The sequence below is a fragment of the Brachionichthys hirsutus genome, chromosome 6 (genome assembly GCF_040956055.1).
Source record: "Brachionichthys hirsutus isolate HB-005 chromosome 6, CSIRO-AGI_Bhir_v1, whole genome shotgun sequence".
NCBI lineage: Eukaryota > Metazoa > Chordata > Actinopteri > Lophiiformes > Brachionichthyidae > Brachionichthys > Brachionichthys hirsutus.
In genome coordinates, this window is record NC_090902.1 from 2,392,091 (window position 1) to 2,411,267 (window position 19,177).

General features: G+C 45.8%; 3 protein-coding genes across 3 annotated transcripts in view; 1 reads left to right on the top strand and 2 right to left on the bottom strand.

Annotated features, from left to right (window-relative positions):
- Positions 1–7,840, bottom strand: part of rapgef2b (Rap guanine nucleotide exchange factor 2b) — a 57,275-nt gene extending 49,435 nt beyond the window's left edge. The window contains exon 1 of the mRNA XM_068740870.1: positions 7,772–7,840. Coding sequence (XP_068596971.1) covers positions 7,772–7,840 — 69 coding nt within the window. The remainder of the gene's footprint in view (positions 1–7,771) is intronic.
- Positions 7,841–12,605: 4,765 nt separating this feature from the next.
- ppid (peptidylprolyl isomerase D) lies at positions 12,606–16,900 on the top strand. The gene is made up of 10 exons (XM_068740041.1): positions 12,606–12,746; positions 12,925–13,065; positions 13,329–13,435; positions 14,063–14,251; positions 14,489–14,611; positions 14,759–14,865; positions 15,491–15,635; positions 15,814–15,900; positions 16,008–16,050; positions 16,414–16,900. The coding sequence occupies exons 1-10, from the start codon at positions 12,662–12,664 to the stop codon at positions 16,503–16,505; spliced, it is 1,119 nt and encodes a 372-aa protein (XP_068596142.1). The 5' UTR covers positions 12,606–12,661; the 3' UTR covers positions 16,506–16,900.
- Positions 16,901–17,051: 151 nt separating this feature from the next.
- etfdh (electron transfer flavoprotein dehydrogenase) overlaps positions 17,052–19,177 on the bottom strand; it is a 3,052-nt gene continuing 926 nt past the window's right edge. The window contains exons 5-9 of the mRNA XM_068740655.1: positions 18,855–18,998; positions 18,342–18,510; positions 18,031–18,213; positions 17,686–17,907; positions 17,052–17,350 (exon numbers count right to left, since the gene is read on the bottom strand). Of these exons, the coding sequence (XP_068596756.1) occupies positions 17,187–17,350; positions 17,686–17,907; positions 18,031–18,213; positions 18,342–18,510; positions 18,855–18,998 (882 nt within the window). The 3' untranslated portion in view covers positions 17,052–17,186. The remainder of the gene's footprint in view (positions 17,351–17,685; positions 17,908–18,030; positions 18,214–18,341; positions 18,511–18,854; positions 18,999–19,177) is intronic.

Below are 19,177 nucleotides of genomic sequence, written 5' to 3' on the forward strand. Positions count from 1 at the left end.
ATGAGATATCCCGCTAACAAACAGACAGACGGCATCGGTGGAGGTAATAAAAGCAGCCCTCTCCAGCCTCTACCGCGGTGTAATAACACGGCAGCTGCAGCTGTGACCACAGGCTCGTCCTGAATCACCCACTGTAACCATCGACATGCACTCCTCTCAGCGCACACAGCATCCACAACAGGTCAGGGCAATTAATAGCAAGCGTCTGTTTGTAATCTCAGTTACAGAAGTGGCAATTATGTAATAAAAAACCACCACAAAAATGTGTCTTTGTTCAGTGAAGATAACTATTACGATACCTTGGCTGACACCAGACTTATTTTCTCCATTAGCGTGCGGCCTCGACCACAACAATGGCTCAATGTAGATGCAACGGTGGACTCCGAGATACGCCGGAGACAAAGAGATCTCTCAGCACGGTCGCTGGACCTCGGTGCAGCAGGTCCGCGGCCCGGGAACAAAGCCAGCTGTCCGGCTTAATGAAAACCCGCTCCATCTCACTCAAACAAAGCCCTCAAAGAGGTGCAGCGCAACCATCACAAAGTTACGCAACATCGTATAAAGATCAATTCATGAGAGCTCAAAGGGAAAACAGGGAGATGTGATTTCATCTTCCCTGGGTGAATGGCCGGCTTGGTGGCCTGAAATGATCCATAAATGCTTGGTCTCAGCTTCCCCACCTTTATCTGTCCAATTAGCTCGACACAGCCAAACGCTGGAGGAGAATTGCTCATGAAAGAGCTCCAGCACTGGTTTCCCACCTCGGTCTGGGTCCGACACTTGGCCATGACTGCACCCATTTGTTCTGTTTCCTAAACCAAAGAGCCAGTAATCTACTCAAATATTTATTACATTCAATTATCAATCTTCAGAATCTCTGCTGCTGCCAGCTGCTGAAAATCCACTGTGACCGGTTGCTAGGGAACAACCAAGAGTACCACTTTCACCCGGGCTGGATTTCACTTTAAGGGTTCCCTCAAGCCACAAACACTAACTGGTCAAAGGAAGACGCCGTCGTTTGAAAGAAACGGCACGTCTTGATGTTCTTGAGGAAGAGCAAAACACCGCCCAATCAGAACTGATGATGTCATCCTTGCTGAAATGGAGGATCGGTGTTGTTGGTTTTCCTCACCAGCATATCACATTTCTCATTTCCTCCATTTTAAATGTAACCCTGGCAGTGCCAGCGTTCCCGTGCCGGGTCTCTGCGCTTCAGGACTCTACTTCGGCAACACGAGCAGCATGTTCCCCTCCGTGGTGCGAGCTAGCCAGCAGCGTCGCCGCGCTCCCGTGCTTCGGAATCACAATGAAGGGCGGCCCAAGCGCCTGCATGTGTCGAGTGCGACGCCTCACCGTTAGATCTCAAAAGGCTGCGACTTGTCACGCCGTAAAACTTTCAACCAAAAGAAGATGGGTTTAAAAAATAAAAAATAAAAAAAGCAAGCAGGTGAACACTTTGATCAACCTGACTGACGCATGAGTTTAATGTCAAAAGCAACAAAGAAATGAGAATGCGGTCAGAAATCTCGGATAGTACAGTCATGTCCGCTTTGAGGAAGTGTTGGTATCGGAACTCAAGTCTCGGCATCCGATCTGCTCACGAACTGAGAAACGCCATGCAGCGGTGAACGAGCAAAGTCGTCTCGCGTTTAGCATCTGCACCGCACTGGAGTCCGCTGCTGACGGCGTCTTGAATGGACGCTTCCTGTTTACAGGAGTTCACTTCTGATCCCACCCATGGCCTTTCACTTCACTTCACTCAGAACGAAACACGCTCCAGCTCCGGGGGATTTCAAGCTGCATCCTCAGGATGTTTTACCATCGCGCGTCCCCCCCCCCCCCCGCTCGGCATAGCGGGGGAAACGTCTTTGTTAAAGTCTGCTAGGTGTGTGTCAGTCGGTTAAAGTTAGCTAGCAGCTATTCCCGGTGCAGCGACTAAATAATTGGTGTGATTTGAAGTGTTTTTGACAAGCAGAAGCTGGTTGTAACAGGAAGTCTTTGTTTTGGACCCCCCCCCCGAGCCTAAAGGGAGAGAAACATGCATGAATGGTCTGCATCTTTCCCTTCCATTAGAGTCCCATACAGGCTTCATTTAGCCTGCAGCCGCGGGCATTCAGTCCGACATGACGAGACGCATTGCAGGAACAGCAAACTCAGCCGAACACTTTTTAAAGTCACCGCAACCGTCCAACATCTTTCAGCGGAGTTTACGGCATTAAACAACCATGCTCTGAAGATTCTGTCATTCTGAGTCGTGTTGTGAGGCTCCTTTGTCACGTCCTTTTTCCCCCGTGTCATGCAGTTAAGACCGTTTCCACGGTAACCGGGTGCAGCGTGTCGCTTTTCCTTGTAAAGGCTTGCTTGAAGACAAACTGAAGGGTTAACCGCATTACTCAACCACAAATAAGGAACTATAAGAAGGTTTCACAAGTGTTAGCTCTTCTGAAGAACTGCTAATGTGGCATTACGCAGATCCTATTTTGATACTCTGTCCTTCTGCCATCGATATATAAAGCAATAATATAAAGAATTCCCTTCTTCCCAAAAGCAGGAAGCAGGGAGAAGCTGTCAAACGCTCCAGTCGGAACCAGATTCCGATTCTTGCCTTTGGTAAGGAACTGATATTTTTCCTCTGTGGGAAACGTGACCAGATGCAGGTTAGACTAACCCACAAAGACTGATTACAAAGATAAGGTTTCAAGACGACCGATAGCACACAGCACCCCGCTCCGCTGCACACAGGAAGTGGAACAACATTATTCCTAGTCGTCGATTCCTAAGTGGGGAAAACTTCTTTCCTCGCTGCTTTCTAACATTGTCCCTAGCGGCGGAAGTCCGGGACCGCTGCTGCAGCACTTTAACCACTTTAACAGGAAACCAGATCAGGATCTCTGGCACATCCTGCAAATGGGGTTACATCGCAGCGTCACAGTTAAACTAGAACGTGTTCAGGAGAATCGGAAATTAGTCAATGGCCCTCTTTGTGGTCGCAAATACTGTAAACAAGTATTTGCTGCATGAGCCCACATACTGTACCAGGATTTAGAGTCCTCTAATCACACAAGTCATCTGATCCACATGTCTGAGCAGTTCACCAAAAGGGATTATACAGCAGATTACACGCCATAGCGAGCCCGTTCTGTGCGGGTCTAAGGCTAACGTGCAAAGACGTCCGGTGGTTGCCGACAGCGATGACGTCGTGGCACCGGTGCTACAAATCTTTTTCTGTGACGTACGGAGGTGTCACCTTTTCTTTTCAAACCACCTTCAGGAACGCCGGTCTTAACGGCAGCTACTGCGAGTTCTGTAAGTCAATAGCAGGCGGATAAATATTGCATGTCAGGAATAATTTATTCTTTAAAGTCCTCGTGCTGCCAAGTGAGTCACGGCGCGCGTTACGTAAAGACTGTGGCCGGGCAGTGGCATGAGGTCAGACGCCGACTTCAGTCTCTGAGACATTTAAGCACCAACTGCATTTGATTGGTCGTTTCTTTATTAGATTACAGGCGCAAACATCCTGGAGAATTCCAGTAAGGAACACTTTCTGGAATGTTCGTATTTGGCTCGTAGTCAACCATGATATGAGGCATAACTACGCTGTAAAACTGCACAATTAAACTGTTAAACTGCCATCAATGACATCTTTCTGCAGCAGACATGTCATTTAAAACACTGACAAATAGCTGCTAATAAAATGCCTTTAATAGGTCTACTGACACGGGGGCAATGTTGGAACGAAATCCACGCCGTAAACGGGCTAAGAGTGTGTTCGTTTCTTCCTCCAACCATTCCTGACTTCATCCCCTGTATTTAAAACGAGGGAATACGTCACCGTGGTATGTGTAACCGCCGCTGCTTACAACAAGCCTCTACTTTCATCACAAGAATACGATGACATCACTTCTCTTCTCCTCTTCTCTTCTCTTCTCTTCCAAAGGAGGTCGTGCCTGAGATTCACCGGATGAATGGGAGAGTTTGGAATATGACAAAAAGAACTGTTAAAAATAGACGCTCTTGTTGCCGTCACAAAAATAGGAAAGGAAGTCACAAAACAACACCACCCAGCTTCGGGAAAAAAAACAGCATTTTGGCGTGTGTGTGTGTGGGGGGGGGGGGGGAGGGGGGTCTGTTGTCAAGCCTTTCTTCTGGCTTCAGTTCAGAAATTGTGCGTCCTTGACGCTTTTCCGCTTCCTGCTGCTTAAAGAGGGCAGGAAGCTGAGAGACACGGCAGCTTCGCCCTCATCAGTCATTCTACAACCTGCGGCTCCGCTGCCGTTTAAGGCGTCGCTTCTATTCAAGGAGGAGCCGACAGGATTTACAACATCACCTCTGCACACATTTTACCTGGAGCTTACGCTGAAAAAAGCAAACTGAATTCACAAACATTGAATAAAGGAAATGATTCTATGTGTTGCACCCCCAGCTGTGAGGTGGTGGGGGGGGGGGGCAACAAATGTTCTTCACAATTTCCCAGAACCAAAATTGATGCCTTTAAGTTGTCCAGCCAACGGTCGTCCAAAACTCAAAGACTCATCCTTTATTGTCAGAAATGACAATAAACCAACCAAAGCTTTACTTTAAGAAGCCACAACAGTCAAATTCAAAATGAGTCTTATCCAAAGAATGTCTTGCATTTGACTGCAAGCGTCTTATAGAACCGGCGGTGTCTTTTATAATTAACTGCCTCATCCATTCATCGTCTTCTTTTACCTCGTATTCTTTAGTCACACTTTATGCTGCTACCCCTTCCCTCGCACTGCTGCCTCAAATTGAATTTCCACCATGGGGGGGTTAAACAAAGGTACATCTTATCTTATCTGATTAATGTCCCGTCGTGGGTCTGACGGACTCTGCATGGGGCTTAAACACGAGCCCATAATAGAACCACTGCTGAGGCGGACACCGTGTCGTCTGCTGGAGTACACTGGTGCATCTTTAATGAATTATGTGAAGGGATTTTTGAGAATGTTACCTTATAAACGTATAATAACTAGAAGGTCATGCCCAGCACATTGATGGCACATTTTACATTTAAGCAGCGCTGCTTTATCCATTTTCCCACGAATATTAAATGTCTTCAAGAAAAATGGAACTAGAGATCAAGTCGCCGTGTCCTGTCATCTTAATTCTATTTCATTTCCAATTCTGTGCAGCAGCACTTTGGAATAAATAAAGCAACAGGAACACAATCGCCTCCTTCTGCTTCCTCGACTATCAGACTGCCTTCTTTGTGCTCTGCGAACTACAATTGTGTCCAAGAATCAAGACAAAAGCCAGCGTGAACCCAAGCTGTCAAGCGGACGGTTATTCAACCCGCCACGTGACAACAGGCTGAGACAGAGGGTCAAATCCAACTGTGGTCAGACTCGAACACTCGACTCAGAGCTCTCTAACCGTTAGCTTATACTAATGGTGTTGGCAGGATTAGCCATTTCAGCTACACTTCTCGGAAAGAACATCAGGAACCACAGAAGAAGCCTGACCCCCAGAGCCACTCAATTACCCAGCGAAGATTAACGTCAAAAAGATTTCCCTCTTCTCACTCATTTACAGGATGGTCACAGAAGCTTAAAAAAAAAAAAAAAGAGGCACCACTGCAAACTTCCTGTCAAGAGTGTGGACATGACGTTGGGTACTTTCCATTCACGTGAATGGAAAGGTGTGTCCGTTGTAGGGAATTCCCATGTGCCTCAAAGAACTGGAAGAGGGTTTGGTAAAACCCTACACCGGTTAATGACATGTTTGTGTACTCGGACTGCACGGTGTTGTTTTATCATCCTCGTCATCATCGCTGCCGCGTAAACATGCGCAAACGTCACTTTGTGGGAGATGCAATGTCAAGTAATGTAATTTAACTCACAAGCCACATTGACTAGAAACAGCACGGTGCAGCACGGTGGCACAGTGGTTAGCACCGTGGCCTCACAGCAAGGGGGTTGCAAGTTCAAATCCAACCTGCGGCTTCTCTTTTTTTGTATGCTCTCCCCTAATTCCAGTTCTCACAATATCCAGGCATCGATTTGTTGCTGAAAGCCATTCTAATTTAAATGATTTCATGTGGGTGAGAGGTTCTATTCGGGGTTAAAGAGCGCCAGATTTAAAATAGCATCCTCGCTTACAAACACGAAACTAAATCAATGATGTAAACAGAAGGATCACAACAACAAGTCCGACAACGACTTTGCGGAGAGGAAATCCGTCGGTTCATCGGTACTGAACCAACATGCAGACCATCACTTGTGAGAGCTTGAGATCCTTCTTGGTAATTCAATGAGAGTTTTCGCGGTTTGCTTTTTGAAACACTGAAACGCTGGATAAGTTTGCCTTTCGGACGGTCAGTCGTGAAGACAGAATTTTGAAACGTCCTCATTTAGATGAGCCTGAAATAAATCACTGCCTCAAAAGAACATCGATGTTTCTGGTGCCAATCACATCCTGGGTCGGACACTGAACCCTAATTTGCTCCCAGTGGGCCCGGCAGCACCTTGCATGGCAGCAGCCACACGTCGGCGTGTGAACGCGTGTGTAAATGGGTGAATGTGAGGCTCGGTAAAGCGCCTTGGGCGCCGTGAAGGTGAAGAAAAAGCAGTGCCGTCCATTTACATTTGACCATTTCCAATCCCACAATGACGTCGGCCAGTCTGAACGCAGCTCTAAAGACGACACGTTCGGTGCGACTAACAAGCTAACGACACCATAATTGATCCCTCAATGTCAGATAGATGGGCAGAAAGCTGCGCCGCTCACTCCTCCGCCCGTTTAAGAGGCGGCCTATTGATCGTCTATTGCGTGCCCTCGCTGAAGCAGCATCCATTTGTAGCGCAAGCACGGCCCAAATTAGATTCATCTCCAAACCGCTGATATTTGAAGACACACTGTGTGTGTGTGTGTGTGTGTGTGTGTGTGTGCATGTGACACAAGTCAGCCACAGTCTACAGGATTTCATGAGATCCACGACTGGTACTTTATACTTCCCAATAAAAACAACAATTGGATGATACTAAAATTAAAAACGTGCAGGACAGGGAAGCAATGCTTCCATTGTTTTTTTTTTATCTGAAACAAATTACTGTCAAATATATTAAACATATTAAAACATTTTATTCAACTAAATCCAATTTTTGTTTCCTTGGTTACGAGTTGAATTCCGTTTCAGTCAGCGAGCCGCACTTCTGAGACGATGGTTTTTATACCGGAACTGCTTGGAATTTTTTCAGAAAACTTTATGCACACATTTCATACGTTCGACAGACATTTATTTTGACTATTTTTAAACTTTTTAATCGGACGTGCAATAAAACAAAAGCTGCAATTATGCGAGTCATCAAAACTCAATGAAAATATACCTGTGTTGCGATATTCTGAACATTTAACGCTTATTAATTGCAATTAGAAGAAGAAACCCGAACTAATAGCTTAGTTCGGATTAGCGCGTTAGCAGCTTGTTGCCATGTTTACACTCATTTCTCAACCACTTAAACAATTCTTTTCATATAAAAATATGAGTTTTGCAGGAGGAAAAAGCAAAACCACGAGTCCCAAATGTTAAAACAAGCTTTATATTAGATTCCTAGCGACACTGCGGGAGCTGCCAGATAAGTGGCCTCGCTTATCGCTGCTGTTTGAGGGCTTATCTGGATGCAGCCACACGATAACGCCGCAACCAGCGGAATGGCAACCGGCTACACACATTGTGTGTTCAAAGGCGACACAATTCAGTAGAAAGGAACACAGACGCCATTAACAGATGAATTAAAGACATTCTCCTGACCTGTTGCGTCCTTTCAGCCGGATTCATCATCACAGCCTGTCGAAAGCTGTTGTCCACATAGGACGCCATTGTTTTCGGGAGACGCAGTCTGAGATATTAAATGTTTTATCCTTTTAAAGCGTGTATGAATATCCAGTTCCACGGGTCGGGCCGGGCCGAGCCGAGCCGATCCGATCCGAGCCGAGCCGAGCCGAGTCGTCTGTGTGCTCTCAAGCTAGCGGAGACGCTGGGAGTGCCCGGAGCCAGGCTGAGGCCACGGCTGGAGCCAGACAGCCGAGCAAGTCTCCTCGGTGGGGGGGCAGGGGGGGGGGGGGGGTCTCGTCTTCTCTGTCGCCCGAGCCGAAACCGGCAGTCCCACCGGGAGGAAACGAGTTCTTTGAGCGTGGCTGTAAACCCGCCGGAGTTATGGAGTCTTGTCCTTTTTATCCAAGCCGAGGTTCGTGAAAGCCATTCCTCGTCTAGTCAGCATTCTGCTCGCGACGAAAAGAAATTCCATGTAGGCTCCGAGCAAACAGATAAAAAGTAAGCCGACAGTTATCCCGTCAACAACAGCCCGCCGTCCATTTTGAGCGCCGGCGCGGACTCCACTCGACGAGGCTGATCGTTATATCAACATCTTTTGAGGGTCTAAAAGTGGAGATCGGTCCGCCGCCGCTGAGCTCTGTTGTACGCCACCATGGTGACTGACACAGCGGGATGAAGTCAGCCACACTTAGCCTTTGTACTTCCTGTGGAGAGTTTTCACAATAAACCTTCTAAAGCGCACCGCGTTGAAAGAAACGACGCAGGTATGGTCTGAAATGAGACATAAAAATAGTGGGTTTTTTTTAAAACATTCTTATATTTTATTGTTTGCCACAAGATTCGATATTTTACCAAACTATGGTAAAATATGTTCCACACAGCTACGTTTAGCCATATGTTTTCTGAAAAGTCAGATAACTCCTTAAAACGGCAATATGATTTCCGCAATAGAAATATAATATGCTATTAAATAAAACGTATAACAATAATATTATAACAAATGTTTTATTAAAAAAAATGGTACGGTTTTGCTCGCTAAAAACAGTTCGTGCCTTATTTTGAAGGTAAAGTCCTTTCATTTCCTGCCTTATTGTTTCTAATCATGTCGATAGTCACTGGGGACGATTTATGGGCGAGTCCATTGAACAAAAAATGAAGTAGGCTGAGCGCAATGAAGCAAAGTGATGCTTTGGCACCACCCAGTGTCTAAATAGGGTAGTACACATTAACGAGCATTAGTTTTTGGGTTTGGGTTTGCTTGTCTGTGATTTTCTATCAACATTCAAACGAAGGTTAAGCCACGATGAGAAATTAGATATTTAAAAAAATGTCATGTGACATGTCTTAACAATGCAAAATATTGTTACTAAATATAGTTTTTTATTTCAGTGAAATTATAATAACTTTTTTTGCCCCTTTATTAAATTCATCACCACCACTTAAGTAATTATTCAGCCTTGAAATAAAATTACAGGTTACTTGAAGTGCCAAAAGTAGTCTTTACGCAGGATGGCCCATTCCAGAATAGTTTGTGTCAGGGAATTATAATTAAGGATATATTTTTGTGTCAGCTTCACTCACCTTGTAAAGATACAAGTAATTGCAAATGCTTTATATTTTAATGTTTTATGTTTTTTCAATTAATTTTCCAGTGGAAAGGAAGTGGATGTGAAATATTCCTCACTGGAGGAAACACATTTCACAAGACAAGCAGGCGACTACCCGCTGCCACCATGACAACCAACCCCCCCTCCGCCCCGTGGACAGAGGACACCGCTGGGGTTGGGTTATCACCGTGCGGCAGCATCATGTGTGTGTATCCAGCCTGCAACAGCAACAAACAGCAGGAATAATGATGAGAAAAGGTGATTCTGTTGCAGCAGAGCCCCAGCATGGACAGAGGATGATATTTACAGGTAGGAGAAGCACTGAGTCGGAATGTAACTGTAACTGTAACTGTAACCGGACACACGATGGCACTGCAACCAGAGACGAAAGTAAATAGACATATTCGTTGTGCGCAACTAATTTGTGTCTCGACTAAATACTTGAATAAAACAAGGAACTTTGGAGAAAATCCATTTTCCGAAAGGATGACCTTTATCCTCAAACATTTACTATAATTCCTCTTGAAACAAAACAAGCTGTCCCGAGCTGAACCCTGAAAGAAATCCGTCTTTCATTCTCAAAATATGTGAACAATGCTCCGTCCTTTATCAGGAGCCGTCGCTCACATTGTGGAGAATCATGACACTCACTATTTCACATTCTCTTTCCATTGACATCTATGTGCACTTGTGTCAAATCTAAATTGTGGTTGGTTATATATTTACTGTCTATTCTTTTCTTTTTTTTTTTACTTCCTCGGATTCTAACTAGGCCCAGATGGAATTGGAGACTACAGGCCCAGGTCAAATGACTTCCCCAGGTACATCGGCGCGGGCTCCTCATCACCTCAGGCCACAGGTGACCTCGGTTACTTGTGGCGAGCTGCACCGCGTGGCCCCCCTCTTGTGTCCCGGCGGAGCTACGTGGGGGAGGTTGGCTGGGGGTGGCAGTATAACAACCAGCTGAACAGCGAGACGCTGCACAGCCACGTGCAAATCAAGGTGGATCTAAAGTCCCCCATCGTCACCCTCCAGTGAATCAGTCACGTAACTCCAGAACGTAAAAGGATGAGTTTGATCTTTATTGATTCATAATCTTCAATATCTTGTTTGGTACATTTCATTTAGTGTGATGATGATGATGATGATGAATATATTTATTAGATAGAATGTTAGAGTACAAGTACAGTCACACAGTAGCATGTATTACAGTACAAGTACAGTCAAACATCCTGTCTAAGAGGAGCATTTCAAAAAAGCCCTTGCGGTCTTGTTTCCGTTGAAAGTCCTTCATCGACATTTAAAAATACAAATTTCACAATACAAATAAAAATAAAACCAATATTCAGTTACTCAATTGATGCAAAGTAACATTAGAAAAATAAAAATGATTTTACACCATCGATGCAAACTAACAATAAATTTAAACTAAATTACACCACCGATGCAAAATAACAATGAATGACAATAAATTACATAAATTACAATAAATTACAAAGACACTTAATATGCGCAACGTTGGTGGATTTAGATTTACTGGATTCATGACACCTTAAATAAGAATTTTAACTGCTCAGGATTAGACAAGTGTTACACATTTTTAAGAGAAAATGTTCAATCTGTCCATCTTTTTCAGGAGAACGACTTCAGGTTGTGCATCAGACTAAACTTGTGAGGACGTGTTTGCTCCGTTTCTGATAGAGAACCGAGTTACGGACAGCGTTGGAGGACCGGGTGACTCAGAGGTTCCAGTGACACACAGTCAGACGGCGGCTGCAGCCTTCGGACACGGCAAAGGTTTCCAGTCCTTAGATCAGATTACAAGTGAGGGAAGAGCTCTGATGTCTGCTCAGTGTCGGCTGATCGACTTCCCTCATTCATAATACATCACTTCCACTATAGAAGAAGAGACGTAAGCCCGGTCCCATCACCGGATGGATGGATGGATGGATTGGGCGAATCACCCAAACACAAAGTGGGAAGAGAGTCGTGATGACTATCTCCGTTTCTGTCCCCTATGTGACTCCATTTATTAAAATGTATTTGGTAATCTTGATTTGTCGTCTCTAATGACTGGTGTATAGATATATATTTGTTATCTTGTTCCAGGGATAATCTGCATTTATGTTCTGACACTGCTGGAGTTTTTCTGGAAGAAAGTAAATCATTCAGGTCTATAAAATACAGAGAGTAAACCAAAAGGAAAGGCGGACGAAGCACAGAAGACAATCATGCCAGCAATGAAACACTAGAAAGACATTTTAAAATGAAACTTGTGCAACACAAAATTATTTTTGGCCGGCTGTAACCGGGCAGACAACAGAGAGATGTTGCTTGTGGAGGTGAGAATGGATGACACGTCTGGTAATCATTGAACTAGGGTTAGGGCGAGGGTGAACCAAGACAGTCCTCGCTCATATAAACACAAGAAAAAAACTCTCTTAGAAGAGGACGATGCCAGACCGTCTGTCCGTGGGAAATGACTGCTTGATGCTTTAACCGACATTTAAACATACTCGTGAAAAGTTTAGGTAATCAGCTACTGTGTAATTATCATGAGTTACCAACAGCGGAACGTGTTCAAAGTCTTCATTCTTCTCAAATAAATACGGTGTTGATTCCCCGAACTGAAGATGGCCTCTATAAATAATCACACACGTCCCATCTCACTCTATCACATCCACTCATTTTCAAATAATGAGCCACACTGAAATCCATTTTCCAATGTCAACTGCAAATGGCCTGCTCTCAATCTGTTATCAAGAAAGAACATGACATGCTTTTAACAAGACAATCATAGCGGCAGAATCCGGGCAGAAGCTTTTGTTGCCATTTCAGAACCAAATTAAAATAGCTTTGGGTTCTAAGCTTTTTTTTTTTTTTCCTCTTATGGTCTCTTCGTAAAAATATAGCGTATTCATGACGTCATACTAACTCTTTCTTCAACTGGGTGCGACTTTTACTTCGGAAGACCGGAAGCTATATTGAAGTCTATGTCGCGATTATTAAATATATGGATAGGAGCTATGAAATGACTTTTTTTTTTTTAAATATATATGTTATATTATAGATATGATTCATCGGCAATTCATTTCGTTATAGCATAGCAGTTGGAAAATGTCCACAGTCCTAAAAGGATTTTATTTTGAAATCTGTTGATAGGAAGTCATTGCGCTCATTCTTCTTCGTGTGTTTTTGTCTAGTCACCGGCCGGGTTTAACGAGGCTAGGCTAGCGCGTTTCATCCTCCTGCCCATAAAATGTCTCACCCTATACCGTCTGAGAAGCCTTCAAACCCCGGAAACCCTCGCGTGTTCTTCGACGTAGACATCGGCGATAAAAGAGGTCAGAGTAATCTCATTGTAACTTACGCAAGCCGCCTTTTCTGGATCCGATTACCCGATAGCCTTGTTAGCTTAGCACTAAGTAGGTTCGTTTTTAGATGAATGGGAGTCCTGATGCATTGAGATTCCTGCTTTAGTGTGGAACCTGTGACGGAAGTGTGTTTGTGCTCAACCCGCAGCTGGCCGGATCGTCTTTGAGCTGTTCGCTGATATCGCCCCGAAGACGGCGGAAAACTTCCGGGCGCTCTGCACCGGAGAGAAAGGCACCGGCACGTCGACCGGGAAGCCGCTGCACTTCAAAGGATCCTCGTTCCACAGAAGTAAATCGTCTTCATGCCCGCCCATAATGACGTTTCACACATCTATACTGTCGTTACATTAAAGGTTAATTATTTATAGCAACGTTTTCTGAAGTGGGGAATGTCAATCTGGAAGTCCTTTAAATAATTATATTCAGGATTTCCTCATGAACTGGATTTTAGTCGGCTGATGGGATGTTTGATTATTTACCGTTTTTGTGCCGCTACGGTTCCGTCCGGCTGATCTGATGTCTGACTGACTGTAAACCTGTTTCTTTTTGCAGTCATCAAGAAGTTCATGATTCAAGGAGGTGATTTCTCCAACCATAATGGCACCGGGGGCGAGAGCATCTACGGGGAGAAGTTTGAGGATGAGAACTTCCACTACAAGGTGAACAATTTAAATACCCGTGTTCAATTCCAGAATATATTACAAGGGGTTCATTTCTTCCATTAATAAGATTACTGACAGGAGTCATTATGTTTTAGCTCGACATAAAGGCCAGCTGCTATATATTATGGATTATAGATCTATATTTTTTCATTTCATTTTATTCATATGCACAATAATAAACAAACAAAACATTACAAAGGCAAATAATAGTGCAGGAGAGGAAAAGAAGCCGAAAGGGCTTGTATAAAAATCCTCCCCTCAAGTTCAAATTAACTAAACAAAATCAATCAATATATATATAAAACCAAAAAAAAAGAAGTTAAATAGAAGCTGAAAAGGAAAAGATACACGGGAAAACCCAGCAAACAAACTGAGCAAAATAAAAGAAAATATAGAAACAATAACAAAGATCATACAAACTACTACACGTATTTAACTTCCTAGATAGTAGTACCTTCTTTTGCCCCATTCAATTCAGATTTAGTAGAAGCAAAAGAAACCCCTGCCTTTTAACAGGCAGAAACCTTGAGCAGAACCCAACCCACTATTTGCCTTAACCGGTTGGTGAGAGGACGAGATAGTGAGTGTTGTCTCTCTGTCCCTCCCTAACTTCTCCCTGTGTAGCATGACAAAGTGGGCCTGCTCAGCATGGCCAATGCCGGGCCCAACACCAATGGCTCCCAGTTCTTCATCACCACTGTCCCCACCCCCCACCTGGACGGCAAGCACGTCGTCTTCGGACAAGTGCTGAAAGGAATGGGAGTCGTAAACACGCTGGAGTCGCTAGAAACCAAGGACGACGCTCCCGTAAAGGTAGACGATTCTGTCTGTTCACGGAGCTTTCCTCCCGTAACGATAACGAGGAGTCCCCGAGAAAGTCTTTACGCACGATGACAAATGAAATGTCTGGAATTTGTGTTTCGCAGCTCGTTAAATGCAGAATAAACGTTAATCCAAAAATGCTTCAAGTTCCAAAACACAAGTAGACTCGTTAACGCAAAGAAAACAGTTTATAAACAGTTTTTAAACGGCCGTCATCGACCTCTGCAGCCGTGTGTCGTAGCGGACTGTGGAGAACATAAGGACGGGGACAGCTGGGGCGCCGCTCTGGACGACGGGACGGGGGACGCCCACCCAGACTTCCCAGAGGACTCCGACGTAAACCTTCAAGACGTACGTATCTGTAAGCGTCCCTTCCTCAAAGGGTCTCCGTGGGACACGTTTGTCTTCTTATCGAGTCGGATGTCAAGAGCCAGGATGTGTGTGACATGGAAAACACTGGAATCGGGGTGAAATGCTACTAAACGTCTCTGCTCCCAGGCGGACCAGGTTCTGTCTGTCGCCGAGGACCTAAAGAATATCGGAAACAGTTTGTTTAAGAGTCAAGACTGGAAAGCTGCCGCCGGCAAATACAGCAAAGCCCTCAGGTAGTACACAGAATCTGTGTGTGTGTGTGTGTGGGGTGGGGGGGGGGTAGATTCAGATCAGAAATGAGCTTTTCTTTGTGGCTTGTTTGGTCAAGAGTCATGTATAAACCTCGTTCTCTCACAAAAACAGTAAAACAGGAAGTCTTAACAGCTAAAGCAGCGAATGCATTAACGCGGCTGGAGTGTCATAATAACGCTCTACCTGCCCGTTGATGAGAAAACGTCGCCGAGCATCTAATGGTACGGTATCTGTCATTAGGAAAAACAATCAAATTAACATACGTGTCCGTGTTTTCAGCTCGGCGGTTCCACTTAACGCGATCTTTGTCCGTCCGCTCCGGAGCGTCTGGAGGGGAATCCATTACCCGGCATTCCTCTCTGGTGCTGCTGGGCTCCCACATCACAAATAAAACTTCAACTCGGCCATCGAATACATCTTAATGCTTTATTCTCCCCGCAGACTTCGGTTCGGTGGCGGCACACTTATAAAAACGCTGATGCAGCTTTCAGCGGACGGCTGGAAGACATGTTTTATTACCTCATCCTTCTGCCTTTACGGTTTTATCCGGGATGACTTCAGACTCTCGCATCAGCCGTCACTCACTCGCTGAGCCGATCGCCGCAGGTACCTGGAGGCGAGCGGAGAGGAGCTGGGGGGGGAGGAGCTGCTGCAGAAGCTGGAGCCCACGGCCCTCAGCTGCCACCTGAACACCGCGGCCTGCATGCTGAAGATGCAGCAGTGGCAGGAGGCTCTGGAAAGCTGCAACAACGTAAGTGTGGCTGGACCAGAGCGAGCGTGCCGACATTAGGCAGCGCGGCGTTGCAATAAAACAGTCTGACAGCAGCTGCTAATGCCCCGGCTAGCGCCGACCCCCACCTGGCTGCTGCTGCGGAAAAAGGAACTCGAGTGATCACGAGAACCAAACGCGTGTTCCTGTCGTCTTCCAGGCTCTCGCGATCAACCAGGCAAACGCCAAGGCGCTTTTCCGGAGGGCCCAGGCCTGGCAGGGGTTAAAGGAATACCGTAAAGCCATGGTAACGGCTACGTCCGACATGAATCCAGGTCCTATGTGGGGGCGGCGACTCGTCCCGGCAGCCACGTGTCCGTTTGACTTTTCTTTTCTGCTTTTGTCATTTTTCAGACCGACCTGAAGGCGGCTCAGGGAATCGCTCCAGAAGACAAAGGTGGGAAATCTGAGCCTTGATGCGCGGCAGATCAGATATTAACATTAAAATGAATAACTTTAGCATCTCATGTGTAGTCAGTCGCCATTTCGACTTAGCACGCAAGGCCACGGAGCGAAAGCCCATCTGGGACTTAATTAAGCTTGAAGGGTGAAATGGAATAACCATTTGTGATTCATTGAATTCAGTTTCACGTCTCTTTTGGAGGCTTTCATTCAGGGAACAAAGAGTATAGAGCTCCCAACAATCTGACCTTCGCGTCTTCTGTAGAACCAGTCGATGCTTTAAAGTTAATCCAGTGAATGTTTTGTTGCACCATTGACGTAACGCTCCATAAAACTATCTGCGCTTTCTTTTGGGCAGCCATCACCCAGGAGACGAAGAGAGTCCAGCTCAAAGTCCAGGAGGAGAAGGAGAAGGAGAAGAGAGTCTATGCTAAAATGTTTGCATCGTAACATCGGCCGGTGTCTGAAGTCGTCTGAAGCTGCTGCTGCTTTGCGACCGGCGCGAGGGTTTAACCGTCCGGAGCTTCGACCCGCCTTAACGCTGACACTTGTCCTCGCTGTAATGAGTAGACGGAGCGTTAGCCCTGATGCTAGGCTAACTGGGAAACACTGGTTTTCCTTTTGGAGTTTGGAGCAATCATTAAAATAAATGGGTGTTTCTTTCATATTTGAGATTTTAAGACGACGCTAACATTTACGTTGTTGCATTTATTTACAGAAGTCAAAAGAATAACGAGTGTTTGTTCGTTACTGTGATACTCATTTAATCTTACATACACAATACTGTGCAGACCAAATGCTGTCGATGTACCTGCAGTAATACTGAAATAAACCGCGTGAGAGCATCTTGTTCATGTTCATGGGGATTTCAAATGCCCACATTGTGAATTTTATAGCCGCGTTACAAGAACGGCAGAACGGCTAATTGATTTCTGCTTCATTGCCACATTATGAATTCAGATTGCGTATCTAGGAAAAAGCTACTTAATTTCAAATAGCTTTGCTTCTGCAGATGTTATTATAATAAATCTCTTTAACTTATTACCCACACTTAGGCACATCTGCGAGAACTAAAACCCCCGAAAACAGTCATTGCAAGTCTTTCTTTTAAAGTACGACCTCGGATTTCTCCTACATTCCGTTGTAGGCGGGTCCGCCGCCTCCTTCCGGCGCGACCCAGTTGATGTTCTGGCTCGGGTCCTTGATATCGCAGGTCTTGCAGTGGACACAGTTTTGAGCGTTAATCTGCAGCCTCATCCCTTCTCCGGTTTCCGTGGGAACATACTCGTACACACCTGGAAGGGTTGCAGAGGAAACGGACCCCAGTTAACTAGTATGCTCACCCTGAAACGTCTCGGAATGTTTTACCTCCTGCAGAAGTGACTTGTTTCTAGATGAGCTCTGATTTATTCATTTGATTTTATTAATCTGACTGAAAAAGGTTCCTCTTCGTGTATTCAGTCGAGAATTACCTGAAACGTGATTTGACTAACTCTCAGCTCCAGAGTTCAAGCGCGGCGGCTCGTAGTAATTGGGAATCTAGTGAGACCAGGCTTCCATTAAAGTTCGGCTCGACTTGGATAACATTTGACAACGACCTCTGCCTCCTCTATTCGCCCCTTGAAGTTACCTGCGGGGCAGAACCGCTGCTCGGGCCCATCGTATACGGTCAGGTTCCTGGCGACCGGGACGCCGTCGTCCTTTAGAGTCAGGTGGGGGGGCTGGTCGCCCTCGTGGTTGGTGCCGCTGAGGGCCACAGAGGACAGGAGGTCAAAGCTCAGCCTGCCGTCTGGTTTGGGGTATTCGATGGGCGTACAGTCTTTAGCCGGTTTCAGCTGGTTTGCGTCGAGGCCTGAGAGAGAGCGAGACACGGACGGTTAGGAAATGTCTCCTCAGCTGAAGACCCCCCCCCCCAGTCGGCTACGGACACACTCAAGTCCCCGTTTGAGTGTCCCTCCGGTGCCGTGATGCTCACCACAGTGTTTGAGGGTCCAGGGCTCCTTTCCCCTGAAGAGCCAGTAGAAGACCCCCGTGTAGATCATCCCACCGTACAGGCCAAAGTAATTATGGAAGGACGGCCTGATGTTCCGTACGGAGTACAGCTCCTTCCACACCCAGGAGTTCTTCAAGTTCTCCGTGTACTCGGGTACATGGAGTCCTAGCAAGAGAAAACTTTTTCCATAAATATATAAATACTGACCTTTAATACGTTTAAACTCAATGTCTTTCCTGTGAGCCAATCACAGCGTGACAGGAAACTACCATCCTGAGGCTCGTGTCCTTTACCTGCCGTCTCTGACTCCAGACTCTCCGCGGTGACTTTGGGGAAGACGGCCTCGGCAGCCAGCATGCCGCTCTTCATCGCCGTGTGGGTGCCTTTGATCTTTGGGACGTTCATGAAGCCGGGGCTGCAGCCGATCAGTAGCCCTCCGGGGAAGGTCAGCTTGGGGATACTCTGAAGCAGAACAGCAGAGGATTAACAGTCATTTAAAAAACATTAAATACATTTGCACAATAAATCATTTTGGGCGGAACAAAAGCATTTTTATTTGATGACAACATTTAAAAACAGAACTGATGCATGTACTAGCAAGAACCCTAACCCAAAACCGATTAGAGAAATCGCCTCATTATTAAAGTGGGTCTGGATTTAAACAATCCCTGCAGGAAAACCAACTAGTTTAAAGACATCCTTGCAGCACACAGATATAAACCAGGAGCTTGGTGCGATTCCTTCTTTACGGCACGTCTGATAAACACCTCATCCTGTATAAAGCAGGAAGTATCGTGGAAGGATACCTGATGCCCTCCTTCGTTCAGCGCCCTGGCGCCATATGCAATCCTGGTGCCTCCCTCCAGTGTGGGGGCTACGGAGGGGTGATGTTTCCAGCGCTGGAACTCCCTGAAAGGGCTCAGGTATGGATTTGTGTAGTCTAGACCAACCTGGATTCGGAGGGGGGGGGGGAATTCCTCTTTAATCAGTCACTCCAAAACACAACTAGAAAAAGACAATCAGAGATTGCAGACCCCGCCTCCAAAAGACTATTCGATCTTGTGAGACAGTAAACGGGGCTTCCGGATCAGAGGGGCCAAACCTGCGCTAGCTTGCTGCTCCGGAACGG